Source organism: Labeo rohita, chromosome 3 (genome assembly GCF_022985175.1).
Source record: "Labeo rohita strain BAU-BD-2019 chromosome 3, IGBB_LRoh.1.0, whole genome shotgun sequence".
In the NCBI taxonomy this organism is placed as follows: domain Eukaryota; kingdom Metazoa; phylum Chordata; class Actinopteri; order Cypriniformes; family Cyprinidae; genus Labeo; species Labeo rohita.
In genome coordinates, this window is record NC_066871.1 from 14,998,680 (window position 1) to 15,021,002 (window position 22,323).

The 22,323-nt window shown below is 36.0% G+C and overlaps 1 protein-coding gene across 1 annotated transcript in view; it reads right to left on the reverse strand.

Moving 5' to 3' along the window:
• The window catches only part of itga3a (integrin, alpha 3a), a 45,432-nt gene that overhangs the window by 2,538 nt on the left and 20,571 nt on the right, over window positions 1–22,323 (reverse strand). The window contains exons 6-24 of the mRNA XM_051106050.1: window positions 20,971–21,190; window positions 20,685–20,878; window positions 20,375–20,469; window positions 18,228–18,364; window positions 17,957–18,034; window positions 16,329–16,396; window positions 16,030–16,172; window positions 15,719–15,868; window positions 15,494–15,591; window positions 15,075–15,243; window positions 13,043–13,120; window positions 12,704–12,783; window positions 11,941–12,018; window positions 11,660–11,765; window positions 8,839–9,015; window positions 6,739–6,858; window positions 6,458–6,571; window positions 2,438–2,533; window positions 2,147–2,272 (exon numbers count right to left, since the gene is read on the reverse strand). Coding sequence (XP_050962007.1) covers window positions 2,147–2,272; window positions 2,438–2,533; window positions 6,458–6,571; window positions 6,739–6,858; window positions 8,839–9,015; window positions 11,660–11,765; window positions 11,941–12,018; window positions 12,704–12,783; window positions 13,043–13,120; window positions 15,075–15,243; window positions 15,494–15,591; window positions 15,719–15,868; window positions 16,030–16,172; window positions 16,329–16,396; window positions 17,957–18,034; window positions 18,228–18,364; window positions 20,375–20,469; window positions 20,685–20,878; window positions 20,971–21,190 — 2,327 coding nt within the window. The remainder of the gene's footprint in view (window positions 1–2,146; window positions 2,273–2,437; window positions 2,534–6,457; window positions 6,572–6,738; window positions 6,859–8,838; window positions 9,016–11,659; window positions 11,766–11,940; window positions 12,019–12,703; window positions 12,784–13,042; window positions 13,121–15,074; window positions 15,244–15,493; window positions 15,592–15,718; window positions 15,869–16,029; window positions 16,173–16,328; window positions 16,397–17,956; window positions 18,035–18,227; window positions 18,365–20,374; window positions 20,470–20,684; window positions 20,879–20,970; window positions 21,191–22,323) is intronic.

Genomic DNA, 22,323 nt, shown 5'->3' on the forward strand with positions numbered 1-22,323 from the left:
GAACAGGATTCAGATATGAGCAATCAAACAAAACACACAACATGGCTGTAGGAACTGATTGAACTAGGTTCAATCAGCTGCTCTTCTGGTACAAATGTTTTGATATATGGGTTCTTCTATAGTTCATTCTATAATTGTTCTCATGTCAGTGAAGTATATTTTTAATATACTTTAACCAATATAAAGTCCAGGTGCTAAATTTTCTAGCACACAATTATATGTGTCCCAGTCACACTACTTTATCACATACAACCCTGGTATTCAGCTGTCCAATTTACCTAAAACATAAATTCATTTCATAGTAGCAAACGTAGATAGTATTTTATGCACATATTCCTACAGATCACCCTTATTTATATAGCACTTTGTACAACATAGATTGTTTCAAAGCAGCTATGTAAGGTCATGTTTGGGTTTTTGGGAAACAGGCATTTTCTTCACATTGTCAAATTGCAAATGTACCCCTAATTATAGAATGACCAATGTGTGATATATTTAAAAGGATAGTTCATCCAAAAATGAAAATTGCCGAATAAAGGCGTTTTTTTAGTTTTCTTTGTGCACAAAAAGTATTCCTATAGATTCATAAAATTACGGTTGAAGCACTGATGTCACATGGACTATTTGAACAATGTCCTTACTACCTTTCTGGGTCTTGACCGTGGTAGTTGCAATGCTATCAGGGTCAGAAAGCTCTTGGATTTCATCAAAAATATCTTAATTTGTGTTCTGAAGCTGAACGAAGGTCTTATGGGTTTGGAACATGAGGGTGAATAACAATGACAGAATTTTCATTTTTGGTTGAACTATCCCTTTAAAATATATCAAAGTGGAGCATCAACACAAAAAAAACATTAAAAAATACTTAATTTGACTGCAAAATATGTGATTTGGGAAGTAAAACGTGTGAATTATTCTATTATATGAATTATTTCTAATATTCTATTCAACAAGAACATACACATACTTGTGTTTTTTATTTTATTAAAGGCACAATATGTAAGTCTTCGCCGCTAGAGGGCGCATATTCAAAACAAACAAAGAACCAAATGCATAGTTTGATAACGTTGTGAGTGTGGAATCATGGGAGTTGTTGTCTTCATTCCCACAGCTGATGCAATCTTACGGGACTTGGGCAGAAATCATGTTAATTGATGAGCTAATGTACTAAAGACTTATTAAGGTCACTGTAGTATGAAGGGTGGGGCTCAAAGTCATGGAAGCGAAACGAGGATGCTGGAGCGATTGCTAATGAAGGACGAGTGTGATACACAGCTCGAAAGCAGCGGAGCTTTTATTATGCCACAATCGACTGTTACCACTTCTTCCGGTCATGCGTATGTGAGGTAAAACAGCGCTGTTTTTTCATAGTAGATACATTTGAGTTGAAAGTTCTGTTATAATGCAACTCTCAGGTGTGTTTGTCACCTGTCTAATAAAATGGATAACATATTAAAGTGTCTTTGGGGTTTTCATGTTTTCTACAAAATAGAAAATTGAGGGTGTATGACACATTGGCAGGCGATGCAAGGACACTGTCCATTACACTACTTAAACATTTCTCTGGATTTAAACATTCTTCAAAACATTTGGGATAATGTAAGTACACAAGTCAGCAAAATACATAACACTGTTCTAGTTTTGAATATTTTAATTAAAAAGTCTTACATATTGTGCCTTTAATAAAAAAAAACATTTGATTATATTATTGAGCATTATTTTAGTGTCATGTGTTACCTGGATGGTGCTTTGTGTGTGTAACACTGTTCACTGTCTATATATGTTCAATTGCTATTGTAAAAGCTAAAATAATTCATTATAGTTAATTATGCGGCTTACTATTTTAATAACATAGGTAGGAATTTTACAATTTTATCTGTTAACAGAATATATGGTTATGATTGGTGAGTTTATGGGCACCAAAGTGCCATCGTGAACGTGTGAAATGCAGCCAAAAAGATGATTGAAATGTGTAGCTGTATGTTTTTCTCTCAAGGTGGAGGTAAAAACAAATTTCACACTTTGTTTATGGTGTCAAAGCATACTGTGATAAAATAAAGTTGTTTGTGCCGTTCCATCTAAAATAAGACGCAGATGTGTGAACAAAAGGAAAGTCTGCAGCACTAAAGGACAAAAGGATCCTCACCTTCCACAGTAAAATGACAATCAGACCCAGCAGAATCACTCCTGCCAATGCGGACACAATGATTATCCACAGAGGCACTTCATACTTAAGCTCTTCTGCTTCTGCAGGTTCTATAGCTACTGTAAACTAAACAGAAAAGATATTTACTGTCATTAATCTCTAATGCACCAGAAAACGTATACAGGAAATTGCCTCATTTTAATAATTATTTGATTTTCCCCCACTTATGCTAAATGTATGCAAGAGAGAGTTCCAGACAGAAGAGGAAATTCAGAGATGTTGAGTTTGTACCTCACGGGTGTAATTGCTCATCTTGATGGTTGGTTTGTCTGTTTTTAGACTCAGTGTAGCACTACCAGCCACATGCACTCTTACACCATTGTAGTCCTGTAAAAAGAGAGCTGCAAAAATGTTATTTTCTGAACTTCAGAATAATTATCATGAACAAAACTGCACCGTTAGGATGTTTCCTTTATTGGACTATGATGGGTCATTCATAAAGAGTTCATTCACTGTCTGTCACGTGGCAAATGAACGAAAGGCTAAGGAGGAACTAATCATTCCTGCTTCTCATAATTATATTCCATTATAATGACTTCCTAATTCACAATATGATAAAAGACTGTGTATGTGATTGTGTCTGGGGAATTTTAACATTCAGTTCAAATGAATAAAACAACCTGAACATAGATTAGTTCATTTTGCTGAATGAGAGAGTCAGTAAAATGATCAATTTTTTTCTTTATTATATTGAACACTCTCAGCTTAGGGCATGGAGTATTAGCTCTAATAATCAGCTGATGAGTTAAAGGGATAGTTCACCCAAAAATGAAAATTCTGTCTTTAATTACTTAATTATCATGTCGTTCCAAACCCGTAAGACCTTCATTCATCTTCCGACCATAAATTTAAATTTTTTGACAAAATCCAAAAGCTTTCTGACCCTGCCTAGACAATAGTTAGCAATGCAACTACCCTGTTCAAGGACCAGAAAGGCAGTAAGGACATTGTTAAAAAGAAGCTATGAGAATACTTTTTGTGTGTGAAGAAAGAAAGGTCTCGCATTTAATCAAAAATATCTTAATTTGCGATCTGAAGATGAACAAAGGTCTTATGGGTTTGGAACAACAAGAAGGTGAGTAATTAATTAGAATTTTCTTAGTTAGAACTATCCCTTTAAAGGAGAAGTCCACCTCCAGAACAGCAATTTACAAATAATTTACTCACCCCCTTGTCATCCAAGATGTTCATGTCTTTCTGTCTTCAGTCGTAAAGAAATTATGGTTTTTGAGGAAAACATTTCAGGATTTTTTGTTTAAATGTGGCTTCAAAGGGCTCTAAACAATCCCAGCCAAGGAAGTCTTATTTAGTGAAATGATCTGTCATTTTTTTGAAAAATAAAAATTTGTATAGTTTTTAGGCAAAAAAGCTCATGTAGCACAGGCTCTGGGATGCGCGTTCACGATGCTATGAATTAGTGATGGGTCGTTCTTGAACGATTCTTTCATTTTGAACAAATCTTTAATGTGACTTTGGAAGAACGAGTCGTCTCGGGGAGTGGTTCGTTCAGTCACGCATGCACAACATCCTATTAGGTTCTGTGCTGGAATTAGTTCACCTGTTTCAAGGGTTTTTGGAGTCGTTCGTTCATCTTATGGGGCTGTCACGTGATGAATGAATGACTCGAACCCGAAAACTTGTCAGATAAGAGGTGAGGTGAGCTAATCATAGACTAAAGACCGAGGTAAACAACGAATTCATCTTTTCTGTTTCTTATAGCATTATAATTTTGTCTGTTTGTAGTGTAATCAACGTTTGTGTAAGCAGTAACGTTAGATGTGTTAGGGAAGTAACACGTAACATTTTTAATTATATTTTGCTAAAATAAACAAAATGACTCGAAAAGAGATTCGTTCATTTTGCTGAATGAGACTCAAAGGTCAGAGTCGGTAAAATGATCCGAGCTTCCCATCACTACTAAAAATCATGTCTAAGTTCATCGTCTGTGTACTTCGGCTCAAAAAGGGAGGGTATGGCGAAAAACTCCATCCTATTTTTTCCTACAACTTCAGAATCATCAGACATCGTTGTACCTTTTTGTTTGTAAACAGCAGTAGACATACTTGCACTTTCTTAACTTTTGTTCGCTTTGTAAACATTGGGTCTGTGGTTCCGCGTGACCTTTTGACCTGATTCAATAGTACGTAGCATCGTGGACACGCATCCCAGAGCCTGTGCTACACAAGCTTTTGTGCTTAAAAAGTATACAGATTTTTATTTTCTGAAAAGAATTACCGCTCGTTTCGCTAGATAAGACACTTCTTCCTCGGCTGGGATCATTTAGAGCCCTTTGAAGCTGCATTTAAACTACATTTTGGAAGTTCAGAATCGGGGCACCAATCAAGTCCATTATATGAAGAAAAATCCTGAAATTCTTTGCTCAAAAAACATAATTTCTTTATGACTGAAGACAGAAAGACATGAACATCTTGGATGACAAGGGGGTGAGTAAATTATTTGTGAATTGTTGTTCTGGAAGTGGACTTCTCCTTTAATTCAGCTCAGTTAAATAAAAGGAGACATCCAAAAAGTGCAGTACTGGTGAGTGTCCAGGAACAGATCGAAAACCTTTACAGGGCTACATTTCTCAAAACTAATGTAGCCTAAGCAGCTCGTAGAGACCAGTGGTACCAACAGTTTCTGCAGTATTTGGGCCTACAGCTGGCAAATATTAAAGTGCTGCTAGAATAATGTAAATAAGGCATTTTTAACATTAATATAGTTCACAAATGAGATCACATTTACATTTTAAATTTCCACATACAGTGGTGGCCAAAATGATTAGAACAGTATTTTTTTCACCATCTTAGAACTGTGATAATGTCTTCAAGATGCTTCAAGAAACCTACCTGCAAAGCTACAGTACTGTTAAAAGCCTTAGACACTTGTGTGAAAATGCTGTAAAGTGAGGATGCCGTCAAAAATAATGTCGTAAATAGATTTTCTTTATCAATTAGCTTAAATTAACTCAATTAAATCAACATTTGGTTTGACCAAGCAGCTTTTGCCTTAGGTGCACTTGCACATAGTTTTTCAGGTAGGTCTCTTAAAATGTCTTGGAGACATTTCAGTTCACAGTTCTTCTGGATTTAGTCTGTCTCAGTTTGTTCTGTTTCTTCATGTCAGTCCAGACAGACTGAATGATGATGAGATCGGATGTCTGTGTGGAGCACTGGCTGTTGTCAGACTCTTTGTGAAAACAAAAATCTCACTGGATTATTACAGTTAATGGCAAAATTAATGTTTGGAAATGTAAACTGATATTTCCTACTGACACAATACAGCAAAAGATAGAAATAACTCAGTAAGATATGAGATACAGAATAAGATAGACTTAAAACCATTTTTTAGCTGGTGAAAATATTAGTGTTAGTGTCATTTTGGCCTCCACTGTTTCAGCCCCAAAAAAATATTTGGAAGAACCCACAGTTAGAAATGTCTAAATGTCATAAATACAAAGGATAAATTATCTGACCAAATTGTAAAAATATATACATATATAAAAATTTAAGTGGAACATTTTAGTTAAAGAATTAGTTTATTTATAAAACAAAATTTTACAGGTAATGTACTCACCTCATTGTCATCTAAGATGTTCATGTCTTTCTTTCTTCAGTCGTAAAGAAATTATGTTTTTTGAGGAAAACATTTTAGGATTTTTCTCCCTATAGTGGACTTCAATGGTGCTCAATAGATTGAAGGTTAAAAATTCAGTTTCAATGCAGCTTCAAAGGGCTCTAAAGGATCCCAGCCGAGGAAGATAAAAACATAATTTCTTTATGACTGAGAAAAGAAAGACATGAACATCTTGGATGACAATGGGGTGAGAACATTATCTGTAATTTTTTTTCTGGAAGTGAACTTCTCCTTTAATATGACTTAATACATCCACTACAAATCACACTTGGAGCAGCTGAAACTAATGGCTTACAAAAGTGAAGGTGTTTCTGAGAAATAGTCCAACATCATTTGTTTGCAGATGCCCCTTTGTTTCTAACGTTCTAAGTTTTATTTGTGTCTTAAGTGTCCAAATACTTTTTGGTGCCACTGTATCAACTTTAAGCCAAAATACATAGCATATTCTGAAGGACTGCACCTGGTGTAACAAAAATAAAACCACTTAAACCCCTTATGAACTCTGAAAAATGTCACAAAGCAGTTGTGGGATTTATCCTTGAGAGCCTGGCATGCAACAAGCCTGCGGTAATGAAATGTAAGATGTGAAGTTTCAAATGAAAATGGAGCTCTGACCTCAAGCATCGTGCTGTTCCATACGCGTGCTCTGACCGTGAGAATGGCCGAGGTGTCCATGCCAAGCAAAGGGCAGGTGAATGTCTGACAGAGGGCACTACCCGTGTCACAGTTCTGACAATGAGAGAGAATGAGCGATGACAGCCAAAACACTTCATTTTGTCTTTGACTAGTCTCTGTTGCATACTACATCATGCAAAGTATCAGAGGAGACATGACATGCCAGTATCATCCAGTTGCCTAGCAACAAAACAATGGTTGAGGGAGACGGATATACTCACCAGGTTGGCAGGCGGTTTCCTCTGGACGGCCCGCGGGTTCGGGAGGGCCTGCGGTTCAGACTGTTCAGACTCTGAGGAGGACTCGTCTCTTTTCCTCCTTGTAGTCTTGCGCTCTGACACCTAATCCACAGGAGGTAACACGTCCATCACATTAACAAGCACATTATATTATGTGCATGGCAATAAAATACTGCAGGGATGACGTGAAACGAGAACCTAAAAATGAGACACCTACAGTTCCTCGGTTTCTGAAGTTAATGGGATTTTTGTTCAAAGTCTGAAATAAGGTCAGTGGTTAACGAAAGGTCAAGATATTCTGTTTTATTCTACAACATAAAATATGCCAGTAATAGCAGTTTGGGATTTTTTTAAAGCTTTTATGAATCTTGACAAAGTCGGTAGCTATCAAGTGTTTGTTGGGAACATTAAGAGTAGTCCACTTCCAGAACAAAAATGTACAGATAATTTACTCACCCCCTTGTCATCCAACATGTTCGTGTCTTTCTTTCTTCAGTCGTACAGAAATTATGTTTTTTTGAGGAAAACATTTCAGAATTTTTCTCCATATAATGGACTGATATGGTGCCCCGAGTTTGAACTTCCAAAATGCAGTTTAAATGCAGCTTCAAACGATCCCAGCAAAGGAAGAGTGGTCTTATCTAGTGAAACGATCAGTTATTTTCTAAAAAAAATTACAATTTACAATTTTTAACCTCAAATGCTCGTCTTGTCTAGCTCTGTGTCAACTCTGTGTATTCCAGTCTAAGACAGTTAGGGTATGTCGAAAAACTCATCTTATTTTCTTCTCCAACATTAAAATCATCCTACATCGCTGTTTTACCTTTTTTTGTAATGGGAGTTTGATCTTCTTTGCTTGTCACACCCCTGTGGACTGTTTATGTTGGTTTCTCCCTCTTGTGCCCATATTTGGTTGTACCTGTTTCCTGTCCTCGTTTAATCATCATTAGTTTACCTTGTTTCACGTGTGCCTTAATTAAGTTCATCGTTATCACCTGTCTTTATAAGTTGCATTCTGTTCTGTGTTTGGTGCCCGGTCTCGTCAATGTATGCATGCAGAGCTAGACAAGACAAGCTTTTGAGGTTAGAAAGTATATAAATTGTCTTTTTTTAAAAAAAAAAAAAAAAAAGATAACCGGCTGGGATCATTTCGAGCCATATGAAGCTGCATTGAAACTGCATTTTAGACGTTCAAACTTGGGGGCACCATAGAAGTCCACTATATGAAGAGAAATCCTGAAATGTTTTGCTCAAAAAACATAATTTCTTCACGACTGAAGAAAAAAAGACATGAACATTTTGGATGACAAGGGGGTGAGTAAATTATCTGTAAATGTTTGTTCTGGAAGTGAACTTCTCCTTTAAACCTCATCACAATGAACAGAGAAATTCTGCTTTCACAGCCTTGTTGTGTTTACAAATGCGCTATACTAACTTGAATTTTCATGGAAAATGTTTTTTCTTTTTTAAAATAGACTTCTGGAAGTGTAGTTCATTTATAGCCTATGTTTAGCTTTTGACTTCTGTTGGTAAATTTTTTTTTTTCTTCATAACTGATAAAGTTGCGTTCGTTTGCAAAGATTATCATGATGAACAAAATGTGTAGGAATCATAAACTTTTGTTGGTCATCAAGCTTATTTTCTTATCCAAAAGCCACATTACAGAATTCTACGTCTTATTAATGAGAATAAATCACCTTGAATTAGTACATTTTGATTTACTTGCTTAGTTTATTCACTCTTGAGTTCTTGAATTTATTTGTAGACCTCCTAAGCACATGTCGCACTGATTTATAAGCACAGAGAGATAGATAGTCTCTGAACCGCCCTCTGTTTCGTATTAGGAGATGGACTTTTTCTGAAATAATTCCCACTCGGCTTTGTACATTGAGCGAGATTGCAGTGAGAGCTCTGGGTAATATAGTTCTGGGAAAGGAGGAGGTCCCAGTCCCAGCATGATTTCTTTTTCTGCTGCTTCTCTCAAGGATTCAAAGGTTGAATTCTGCTAAACTGCTCTGTCATCAACAGTGTACTGCAGAAAAACAATCAGTGACAGTGAAAGTCATACATCTAATCACTTACAGTGAGTTTAAGGGGGTTTACGATGTTATTTTCAGGGACACAGAATGGCTTGGAGGTTCCTGTCATCTGAATCTCTGTCAGATAAAGCAGCCACTTCTGATTAGCCACAGCGTAAGGCCACTGAAAAACCACTTCCAGAGACCCCAGATTTCCCAGAGGTTTTCCAGGAAGAGACACCTGCAGACAAAAGAATAAATAAAACAAGAAATTACTATGAGTAATTGCAAACTGATTGTGTTGAGTAAGCTGATTGTGTCTACCAGTGCTGTAGGGCTGGATGATATGACCTTAAATCAAAATCTTGATTAATTGAATGTTTTACCTTGATTATGATTAATAAATCTTTTTTTCTGTTATTTTTGCCCTCATGGTTATAGATGTGAATCCGACTCATGATCGCTGCTCATGATCGAGCGCAACGGTCATACACGTCCATATAGCGCCAACCACATACGCAGTAGTTTTCAAGGGGAGAATTAAAAAAACGAAATAACTGTCATGGAAAAAATGATGTCAGTTAGAGGTTCTGAATTTCGGTTTGAATTATTTTTCAATTAATTGTCCAGCCCTAGGGTAATGTATTTCAAGTAGGGTTGGGCGATTTTTCAGATTTTATTGATTTATTCATATTTAATGTTTTGAAATCAAGGAATTACAATTTTGAATACAAATATTACCAAACTTTCAAATTAGACACTATGCCAATAACAGTAAAGAGAGAAGAACAATCCAACCACATGTGATTAACCGCTCACATCGCTAGGCGCCATTCACACAGAATGCGTTTTTGTGTTGATAAAGATGTGATGCGGGCAGTGGAATAGGAAAAACATGCAAGAAGATGGGAGTGAACTTTTAACTTTAGAATGCCATTTCACACATAACACGCTGCAAGAGACGCGAGTGTAACAGTTAAACACGGCCATGTTTACATAGAATAAACAATAGAAAAACAGCGCAATTGAATAAAAAAAATCTGTGAAGAACTACTGTATGTCTGATATTTCATGTTTGCATCATGATAACAGGCTGAAAGCTGCAGTTCATTGTTTTTACCGAACATTTATAGTTAACTGGTGTTATACCTTTAGTCATTTTAAATTTGAATTACCTTGACTTTGAGATTTTTTTTTTAAAAGCATTTTCCTTCTATTATTTATGGACATATAATATGTATAACAAGTTTGTAAAAGATGTAGTTGTAGTTAATGCATATTTTGTCAGCATGATTTGTTTAACATTTACATCATGCTGACAACTTCATGTGTGACTTGGATTAGAATTTTCTTTAACTACAGGGTTAATAAAGAAAAAGTTACTTGAATCATGTTGTAGTTACATTTTTATGTAGACTAGTTAAAAATCGTAAAAAAGAAATCGAGAATCGGTCAAACATTCTGAAATAAAAATCTAGATTTAAATTTGCCATATCATCCAGCTGTAATTACAAGTAATGTGAGTTACGTAATCGGATTACTTTTTTCAAGTAACTAGTAAAGTAACGCATTACTTTTTAATTTACAACAACATTTCTTAGCTACTTTTTCAAATAAGTAACGCCAGTTACTTTGTTTTCCCATTTACTGTCCCGAGGCTTATTCATTTCACTCTTGGTGTTGAAAGGGCTTTTACGTTTGCCAAAAATAGAACTTTTTATATTAAAAACAAACAAGCAAGCCATGACCAGATTTAAAAGGTAATGCAAAGTAACGCAAAGGTAGCATAACACATCACTTTCCTTAAAAAGTAACTTAGTAACATAGGTAATTACTTTTTTGTGCGTAATGCAATATTGTAATACATTACTTTTAAAACTAACTTTCCCCAACACTGGTATCTACTGACTTAACTAGTAAAGAACATTTTTCAGGTTTTTAAAAAAGGGGTCACATCACACCCCAACTGGGTGTAAGCACAGGTATCACGCATAGGGTGCGTCGCAACTGACAATGACCAAATAGCCAAACTATTTTACATTTTAGCACAATGGTGCTTAGTTTGTATGAATTTGTATTCTTAAAAGCAATCCCATTTGTATGTTTTCACCTTATGCCCTATTGATGGTTAAGTTTAGGGGTGGACCTTTATGCTTACTCCAGTCCGGCTCAGCCAACCAAATTTGAGGATACAGTGTAGCCCTTATTCACGCTGTTGAACCACACAAGAACTTGTTACAGAAAAACTGTCTACACACAATCTATCTTTTAGACTTGCATGTTATCTTGATGTTTTTATTTATTTTCAAGGGTTTTGTTTTGCGTTTCACTATTTTAAGACGCTGTATGTCAACTTCCTTCTACGTCTGTTGTGTGACCCTCTTATTGTACACCATTTCCTATTTGTGACCCTGGACCACAAAACCAGTCATAGTAGTACAGGTATATTTGTAGCAATAGCCAACAATACATTGTATGGGTCCAAATTACAGATTTTTCTTTTATGCCAAAAATCATTAGGATGTTAAGTAAAGATGTTCCATGAAGATATTTTGTAAATTTCCTACCATAAATACAGTCTGTATAGCTTTCATTATGTACACATCTCTGTTTCAAACAGTTGACCATTATGAATGGTTTTGTGGTCCAGGGTCACATTTAGGTATGATATAATAAGTCTATCAGGTAGCTCCGCCTACCATAAAATTTCATTTGTCCAAAATCCCACTCCACAATGCTGTATGTTAAACATTAAATATGTCCTCAAAGGCTATGCTGTGTTGCATAATAATGTTTCCTTACGATGTGGACAGACAAAATATCCAAGACTGGAGACTTGCCACATCACAACTAGTTACGAATGTAGGCTGTAAAAAATGTCTTACCGTCAAGTTGAATTCCACTGGGCTACCAATGTCACTGGTACTTTTCATGGCTGACTCTCCTATTACTTTTCCACTGAATTCCGTTCTACACTCTGAGGGCTGAGGGCTACAAGAAAGATAGAAATTTTCAAATACATTTATTTGCAAACTGATTTGATTTTAAGTAGTTCTTACTGAAGTTTAATGTCAGGCAAAACAAGTATAAAACGACTGTATAATACTGAAGAGTAATATGAGTCATTCTGACATTGCTCCAAGGATAGAAATGGCGCATAACTCACTTATTAAAGATGGGCTGTAGGTTGTACTCCACCATCAGCACTCTCAACAGGGGCTGTAGATCACTCTGATTGCTCAACCTGAAGTGTAGATGAAATCATCAGCCAGTGTCCAAATCTGAATCATACTCTTTGAACAAACCTCTTTTAGAGATAACTGTTCTTTCATATGCATATAAGCCGTATGTTAGTGGTTAAAGCTGCAGAACTGAACAGTGAATCACTGAATGCTTTTGACCCTGGTTTTAAGCACTGGATTTCTTCCTGTGGGTGAGTTAATGCTATTCTTTCAATATAAAGTTCTGCTCAACTTCACAGACTCCTTACAGAATTTGCCAGGTGTTTATGATTTAAAAAGATCATATACATTGTTTTTATTGAATAGCAGCTTGAAGGTATTTGATATAATGACCGAAATTACACAGACTCATATAAACACTATCACATGCAACATACAACATTAAAAAAGGGATGTGTAAACATTTTAACGGCATAATTTGTGTAAACACCAAATAAACCATATGTAGATGTAATATATATTTTATGCAGCGTCATTAGGGAATGAATTTGATATCATATCATTCGATAAGGCTAAACATCTTAGAGTCTGGTTATGTAAACTTTTGAGCACAACTGTTTCTCTTCAGGATTCTGTGTCTTTAGTAGAGATATTGATTTTTTTGCGAGCTCATTTCCTGCAAAGCATCTCTCCCCAAATGTTCAGCCTATTTGAGAATGTGAAGAAAATAATGGAGATTTCTCCTACGTTGAGAGCTGCAGCTCAGTCTGAAACTCCAGCATGTCTATTGTGATTCCTGTCGTTTCAAAGGTGATCTCAATCTCCACCTGTGAAAGGCAGAAGTGCCCGCAAGAAAAAAGACATCCATCTTTAGATTCATTACATCTGCTTCTACAAATGCTCTTCATTACAACACTGTTAATTAAATTCACCTCCTATTATTACACCCCGTATCCAATAAATAATCCTGAAGGCTCATCCAATACACATTTAATATGGTTGTTGCAGTATGTCTGCTGTTGAATCCCAGGATAAGTGTGCTTAAAACCTATGAATGTCAAGTCACTGATAGCATTGAAGACTTACCCTCTGATTGCTTTTGAAGGGGTCCCCCAGTGTACACAGAAGATAAGGCACCCCAGGAGACAATTCAACATTCAGGTTCTACAAGAAACAAAAAAAGAAAGAGCCAAGTAAAATTCTGTTTACTGTCTACATGTTCATATACTAATGTTCAACATTTTGGGGTTGGTAAGGTTTTCTTCTTTTTTTTTTTTTAATTTCTGAAAGAAGTCTCTTATGCTCACCAAGGCTATGTTTATTTTTATTTTATTAAATATTTTTAATTAAATAATTAAATTAATATTAAAAAATTAATAATTAAATTAATTTTCTATTTTAATTTATTTTAACTTGTAATTTATTCCTGTGATGACAAAGCTGAATTTTCAGCATCATTGCTCCAGTCTTCAGTGTCACATGATCCATCAGAAATCCTTATAATATGCTGATTTGCTGTTCAAGATTTTTATTATCATCAGTGATGAATAAAAAGTTCAAAAGAACAGAACTTATTTGAAATGGAAATATTTTTGTAATTCTGTCACTTTTGATAAATTTAATGCAACAAAATGGCTACAAAAAGTTGCCAATGTGGCTTGTACAGCCATTTAAAAAAACAATGTGCATGTAAGGAATACCTATTGTAAATGTCCAAACCGATAGCAGCAGTAGGAAAAATGATGCATTAAGAGCCAAGGGTGTAAACTTTTGAACGGAATGAAGATGTGCACATTTTTCTTATTTTGCCTAAATATCATAACTGGCCCTCAGAAGCTACAGAAGATACTTGCATGTTTCCAAGAAGACAAAATAAGTTAAATTTACCCTGATCTTAAATTCCAAAAGTTTTCAACATCAACCTTTTGCGGATTCTGACTTCAACTGTACTACAGTACTTTTGGCCTTCATAAACAATTGTTTTTACATAACGAATGGAAGGAGACACATTGTAACTCTAAACTCAATTGTGCATTTCACATGCTGTCACTTCCTACAACCCCGTCATCTGCAGAGAGAAACTGCCATTCAATCACACCAAAATACACATAATGATGGACTTACAGATCATCATAGAGGATGGTAAAAATACAGTATTTCACAGAAATTTGGTCTTTATTAGACTACTTTCTGTTTCTATTTTGCTTTACCTTCTTAAGGTTTCATGTACATTCAATGTCAATTGTCATTTGTTAATGTATTCCGCTAATAACTGTTGCTAGAGCACTGATATTTTTGCTACTATTTCACGTCATTAAAAAAAAAAGTACCAAACTGACAAAACATGCTGTTGTCACAAAAAGTGTAAAAAGTGTAAAATCCTAATAGCGGCTGCTAGATATTATAAAACCAGGCAGATAGAATGTAAAAAACAAAATTACTAATACATACAAATAATATTAATAATACTAATATTAATGATTAAAAAAACTAATATACTATTATTAATGAAAATAAACTATCACTAATAAGGTTATTTGTAACACTATTAAGGTCCTACATAGCATTTTCAAAGCATGGTTCTCAGGTTGGAAGTAAGCTGTTTTCTGGTAAAGTGTAACACTTCTGGTTCATAAGCTGCCGTAGGGAAATAAGAAGAAGAATAACAATGTGCAGTAAACAGTAAAACTGTTTACACTACAAACCATTGTGTTCATAATTAAGATAATACATTAAAATAATATGGTAAGACACAGCAGTTTGCGATATCAAGCAGCAAAATTAGCTGTTTTGTAAAGCTAAAAACAGCTGGAAGTGGATGAGACCGGAAGCCAGACAAAAAAATTAAAATAAGGTAGATATAGATGTGAGCGCTTTTTTTTTTTGCCCAAAAAAGGGTTCTGCTATTGTTACAAGCTGAAGAACTCTTTTCTGGTACTGTTCAGAACTATTTTTCTAGCATGAATGTTTTTTTCAGGGTCTAGATCTGGGTCGCGGTCTGCTATTTGGTGAACTTTAGATAGACTGTTATGTGAGAAACTTTTATGGATTGGTGTACTGTACTGCGAACTGTAGAAGGAACTTAGGTGTACTTTCTGAGGACATCTACTGATCTTACCTTTGGGTTTATGCTGGAGAAGCTGAGCGAGGTGGGAATGGTGACATTTAGAACAGCAAAGTAAGCGTCTTCACCTTTCCTGTCCTGCGATGGAACATTGGACACACTCACCATCAACTTCAGCTTCTTTTTGTCAGTAGTGTAGCTGAAAACCTGGTGGCCGTCCTGCCTGTAGAAACACACCAACAAGCAGTTCACATCACCTCTATAAAGTAATGACAACGTCTATTCCATTCCAGTCCATTATACGGTTCAAGTGATAGGATCATTCCTGAGTGTTCATGAGCAAAAATGGGTCATTCTTGAAAGACCGTAAGTATCATATTGGGAAGATTCTTTCTTTGCAGCATGATGGGAGATACTCAGTCAAAAATGTATTTTCTTTTCAGTCAGCTACTTTCCCTTTCACATGCGCTTACGTGGGGAACGGCTTGTTCTGCTCATCTGTGAATGCTGCCGTCATCTGAAGGTTGCTCTCACATTTGTTATCTGATCCACAGGCTTTTTGAATGTGAATCTAAAGAACGAGATGACATTGGTGGAATATAAGCGAGAATGTGAGCAGGTGGTGAAGGGCAGACATTGTGTTTCCAATGAAAACATCATTTGTGTTAGAGCGAGGTAAAATATGCTGTCAAAGGTACCTCAGTTTTGCTAGTCAGAGCGGATTTTTGGCTGATCACAGGAAAAGCACTGAGGTCTTCCAACGTCTGCCCGCCTGAGGGAGGAGGCTCCACCAAAGACACGCTCAGAAGGAAAACTATCGGAGCAACCTTGTCTTTGACCGTCTTGGACTGTAAGAGTCAAATGCAGAGGCAATATATCAAATCTCTGTATATAATTAGCCCAATCTGACCACAGGCTTAATGAATCAACCCAAACAACCCACTCAATGATCATGAGTCTTTCTGTCACAAAAGATAAAATGGCAATTCAAAGGACGGCCTTGTCATACCACTAGATCGAGTTTCAAAGAATGGCAATCTCCAGACGGATTAACAGACATTTTGCCAGTGTATTTGCCATCTTTGTTGTCAAGGAAACGAACACGAGGGCTCCGAGACGATTGCTGATCGGCTTCCACCGTATATTGCAAAGCTGAGAAAACAACAGATCTTTCTTACTTCATGTCGGACCTGAAGTCTGACAGTCAGAATGCGAAACAGCACATTGAATCATACATTTTGCCTGGGAATATTATTTAGAGAGGTTAGCATTTATATTTAGGGTAATAAACTGTGATGTTGGACTTACTAATACTCTTCTGGGATGTGGCACTGCCAGTGCTGAATGTGTAGGAGAAACAGACTTTTGCTTCAATACTGTATGAGGAAAACACAACAATATTAACTATATTTGTCAGCATAACAGCACAACATTACAGCAGTTAGATCTACTCTAATTATGCCAAAGACTTTTATTAACAACCTTTTTTTTGTTTTGATTTGTGTAAGCCAATATGGCAAAACAACAGGTTGTGAAATGATATTGTGAAATGACAGGTTGTGAAATGATGCCACTTTATGATGTAATAGTGTGGATAAGCACCGCCTCCGCAGAGGAAGATCAACACCTGCTTCTACATCATTGCCTGTTTTACCCCGCCCACAGATTCACATATATAGTGTAAATACATGCAGTTCTATGCAGAAACCAAACAATAAAGATGGCTCCAAAGACAAGATGCTGCACAGTGCAGAGTTGTGAAAAAACAGTCTTTGCATTGCCTTCCTTCTGATCCCAACATTAGGAAAGAGTTGATGAACTTTATTTTTAATAAAGATCCAGATTGTTCACATCATTTTACCATGGATTAGTTTACAAAAAAAGCACAATTCGATGCAGGATTTTTTACAGAAAGACTAAAACTAAAAGACGATGCTGTGCCGACTATATTGGATCCGAGAGTAATGTCTGCGTGTCCACCAAAGCATTTTTAGCCAGCTGAAAACTCCCAGCTGTGAGCGCTTAAGAGCACAGCGTTTTTTTCCGTTGAGACGCTGTGGTTGCTATGTTATGAAATACGCTTTACTAATATGGCAGATGCATCGCGAATGAAATGTTTCTCCAAGCACTGTTTTTCATAACAATATTATGGTAGTCTGGCAACTCCATCTGGTAAAGACGTTAATACTCGGAGACAAGCAATAATAACTTTTCCATTGTTGTTCAGTTGTAATAAAAGCCTGGTGTGACGATTGGTCGTATTAGTCCCGCCCATCCTCCACTGTGATTGATTGGCTGACTAGAAAGTGACAGTGATGAGCGCAGCGTTTTACTCAAAGTTGTACTCAAACTGTCGGCGACGAGGAAAAAACACTGTGCTGCTTTGGTGGACTATTTTTATTATATGGCCACTATTGCTTTGTCTGTTATTACACAATGTTTAATATGTATTGAATATTTATGCATTTTTGACCTACATCACAGCAGTGTCCATCTATGAAGAACGTAGGCTGTCAAGCATACACAACTATTAGCCAATCACAGCAGTGGGCGTTTACTTTTGACTCTACAATCCACCACGCCAAACAGTGTTCTGATGAGGGGGGCAAAACAGGACATAAAATAGCCTGTTATTTCTAAATTATGCTTTTTTTATGTAAAAATCTTGATTACATTAAAAGTGGACCTCAGAGAACAGTACAAAATAATAAAAAAGGCAGTTCATGAACCCATTAGACCATATGCAGTATTGACATTCTGTCCTAATGAGTCAGTCTGATCCATTATGGATGCATCCATAGTTTACATTTTGAGAAATTATTTGACAGTTATTATTTTGTGCCACTGTAGTCTTCTGAAGTGACTACTGAAGTGGCTCATTTCCATGTAAACAAACAAGTGTGAAAGTTGAAGCTAGACGCTTGAGGATTCATTACCAGGCATCACAGTCTTCTAGGCTGATAACCACTGGTGTCACAGCGAAGATATTGTTTAGGTGAATCACAGGACGTGCTCTTATGAAGAGGAAAATAAAGAAAACAAAGTGAGATAAAGACTGCAGGTCTAAAAAATGACTATGCTAATCAAAGTAGAATAATGTACAACTATGACATAATAGCTAACTGATCGCTTCATTTTTCTCATTGTCTGCTACTTTGAGGCTAAACAACTAAAATATAGTTAAATATTGTGACACTATCATATTACCTTAGCACGACCACACGATCATCTAATGACCCCACTGCTATGTCTGGGTAACTGTTTGTGTCCACATCCATGCCACCACTGATGGAATAGCCAAATGTTTGGAATCCACCACCTGGGATGTCTTTTCCTTCAATGACCTGAGGAATTAATGTTAGAGCAAAAGTTATACATTTGCAATAAACCGACTGACTATCTAAAGTATCTCTAGCTTGAATGCAACCATACAAAATAATCAGCATTAACCTCTATTAGTGTAAAACTGTTGAAAAGTTTGGGGTCAGTGCAATTTTTAAAACAAATTAATACTTTTATTCATGACTTAAAAGTTTGAAAATGACAGCAAGGACATTTATGATGTTACAAACAATTTTCATTTTTAAATAAATGTTGTTCTTTTAAAATTTAAATTGATCAGAGAATCCTGAAAATGTGTCATAGTTTCCACAAAAATATGAAGCAGCACTACTGTTCACTTCCAAAATAATAATTTCCTTGATCATTTACTCACCCCCATGTCATCCAAGATGTTCATGTCTTTCTGTCTTCAGTCGCAAAGAAATAAAGTTTTTTGAGGAAAACATTCCAGGATTTTTCTCCATATAGTGGACTTTAATGGTGCTCGATGGATTGAAGGTTAAAAATGCAGTTTCAGTGCATCTTCAAAGGGCTCTACATGATCCCAGCCAAGGAAGAAGGGTTTTATCTAGTTATACACTTTTTAACCTCAAATGCTCAAGCAGAAAATGAGATGGGAGTTCTTCGACATCTCTACCTGTCTTGAACCGGAGTGCACAGAGTATGCATGTGCATCACAGAGCTAGACAGGATGAGCATTTGTGGTTAAAAAGTCTATAAATATTCATTTATTTAAGAAAATGACCAATTGTAGATAGCACTTATTTCTCGGCTGGGTTTGTTTTGTGCCCTTTGAAGCTGCATTTAAACTGCTTTTTTTAACCTTCAATGACTGAAGAAAGAAAGACATTAATATCCTGGATGACATGGGGGTGAGTAAATTATCAGGAAATCTTTATTCTGAAAGTGGAGTAATCCTTTAATAATGCACGTTTCTTGAGCAGCAAATCAGCATATTATAATGAATAGTAACAACTATTCACTACTTAAACATTCAACACATACATTGTACATCTGTAAATAACAACTACACAAGAATGTGAGTTTCATTCTTGAGGTATGAGAGAAGTTGCAGTGCTTACAATAAACAGTTTGAGTTTTGACTGTAATTAATGTTAGAGAACAAAATGTTAAAGTCTGCTAAACACAGACTTTATTTTCACCCAAAACTTTTCAAAATGCTAACAGCTCCAACATGCTAATTGCATTCTTATTAGGAATGTTCTTATCTTTTTTCTTAAGATTGTTTATAAGACAAAACTTAATTATTGAAATTGTTGAAAAGAATCTTCTTAAAATCATTTTAAATAACATTTTAATAAGTTTGGATATCCTCAAACTTGCCTTAAATCCCCAAAGGTAAAAATGTTTTAACGTAGTTATTGGGTTTTTCCGAATTTTCCATTGTAATTAAGCATTACAACATAATACTAGCTCCATATTATACATAGTAGGACTATTAATAGGGATGTGGATGAGTTTTCGGAAGTGACACCAATGACTGATGAATGTAAACGATGGGTAATGAGTAAGTGACACAACTTTCTGCTAAATGATTGAAACAGACCGCCCATCATGAGACAACCTTTTAAAAAGTAACTATTCAGAAACATGGCATATTAAAAACATCAAGCTGGTCGTGACGAAAATGGTTTGCATGCTTATTATGATTACTAAGGTAATCTGCAGGTAGCGTGACCAGACAACCCTTTTAGTGATTTTCATTGTTTAGCAAGAACGCCCATTTATTCAGTTAGATAAAGACTGTAATTTTCTTCTTTAGAAAAAAAAAAGATCTGAGAACTTCTTAAGAATTTTTCAAGAACTATACTTCTTGGAATTTACCATAAGAAATTCCTTAAATTATTTCTTAAGAAGGTTTCTGTAAATCTGGCCTCAGGTTTTAGGACAACAGACTAGAACTGAACATCTCTATAAACAAGCTAGTTTATACTTGAAAAATGTTTAGAATAACTGTACACGCTAAATACTTCTTAATGTCCCCATCTCACCTGACTAGGCTTTTGGGAAATACCCGTTTTGTTGCCCATCCATATAGACACTCTTCCTCTTCCTGTGCTATGATATGGAGCACCAACAGCAAAATCTGTTAAGGAACAGAGGAGTGAGAAACAATCACTGTCAAAATACTTCTTAGTAATGCCACAAGAAGGCAGCAGAGTAAAATGTCCTTGACTGTATAATGTGCTGCACTGCACACAAAAGTGAATTCATGCAAATAGCCAGCACATTAGCAACAAATGACTAAAAGCCACATACATGCTACTTTGTGCAATCAGGTGAAGAAACCCACAAACTTACCCTGAAAGCCATCCTGGTTAACATCACCAATAGCAACAACAGCCATGCCAAAAGCTGAGCCCTTTGGCCCAGTGAGGACCACGTCAGCTTTGCGACCAAAAGACCCGTTCTGGTTCATATAGACATACACTGCCCCGCCTTCATCTTTTTTCCGGTCGAAATAGAAAGGGGCTCCAACAATCAGATCCTTCCAACTAATGGACAACATAAAGACAAGTTAAATCTTATTGTGTTTCATTAATGACCTCTAGTTGAGGGGAAAGAAAAAGCCAAGAATTGTCTTTACCCATCATTGTTAAGGTCAACAACAGCAATGCTGCTGCCAAAATAGGATCCAACTTGTTCCCCCAAGACACTGCTTTTTATTTGGACTTCCCCAGTGCCACTACCCTTTTTAATAACTTCACCCAACGTCACCGATCCTATGGCTTCATCTCTTGGAGCTCCTGTTACCACTGTGTCCTTGTCTTTGCTTAACACATCTTGAGTCACAGCTAGAGAGTAACCTGAAGAGCAATCAGTCAATAATAACTAAGTGCACTGAAAGAAAGTATATACAGTTGAAGTCAAAAGTTTACATACACCTTGTAGAATCTGCAAAATGTTAATTATTTGACCAAAATAAGAGGGGTCATACAAAATGCATGTTATTTTTCATTTAGTACTGACCTGAATAAGATATTTCACATACAAGACATTTACAAATAGTACACAAGTGAAAATAATAGTTGAATTTATAAAAATAACCTCATTCAAAAGTTTACATACACTTGATTCTTAAAACTGTGTTGTTACCTGAATGATCCACAGCCATTTTTTTTGTTTAGTGATAGTTGTTCATGAGTCCCTTGTTTGTCCCTGTTTTTCAGAAAAATCATTCAGGTCCCACAAATTCTTTGGTTTTTCTGCATTTTTGTGTATTTGAACCCTTTCCAACAATGACTGTATGATTTTGGGATCCATCTTTTTACAATCCCTCAGGACAACTGAGGGAACTACATATGCAACTATTAGAGAAATTTCAAATGCTCACTGATGCTCCAGAAGGAAAAACGATGCATTAATAGCCAGGGGTGTAAACCTTCGAACAGAATGAAGATGTGTACATTTTTCTTATTTTGCCTAAATATACATACATTTTTTTTTTATTTAGTCCTGCCCTTCAGAAGCTTCCCAGAAGTTTCCCAGAAGTCAAAAATTACCCTGATCTTCAAATTCACAAACATATCACCCCCCCGGCTCTTAATGCATTGTGTTTCCTTCTGGAGCATCAGTGAGTGTTTGAACCTTCTGTAATAGTCCCTCAGTTGTCCTCAGTGTGAAAAGATGGATCTCAAAATCATACAGTCATTGTTGGAAAGGGTTCAAATACACAAAAATGCTGAAAAACCAAAGAATTTGTGGGACCTGAAGGATTTTCTGAAGAACAGCAGACAGTTTAACTGTTCAGGACAAACAAGAGACTTATGAACAACTATCACTATCACTAAACACAAAATCAGCTGTGGATCATTCAGGTAAAAACACAGTATTAAGAATCAAACTTTAGAACAGGGTCATTTTTATAAATTCTACTATTATCTCTCTTGTGGACTATATGTAAACATCTTTTATGTGAAATATCTTATTGAGGTCAATA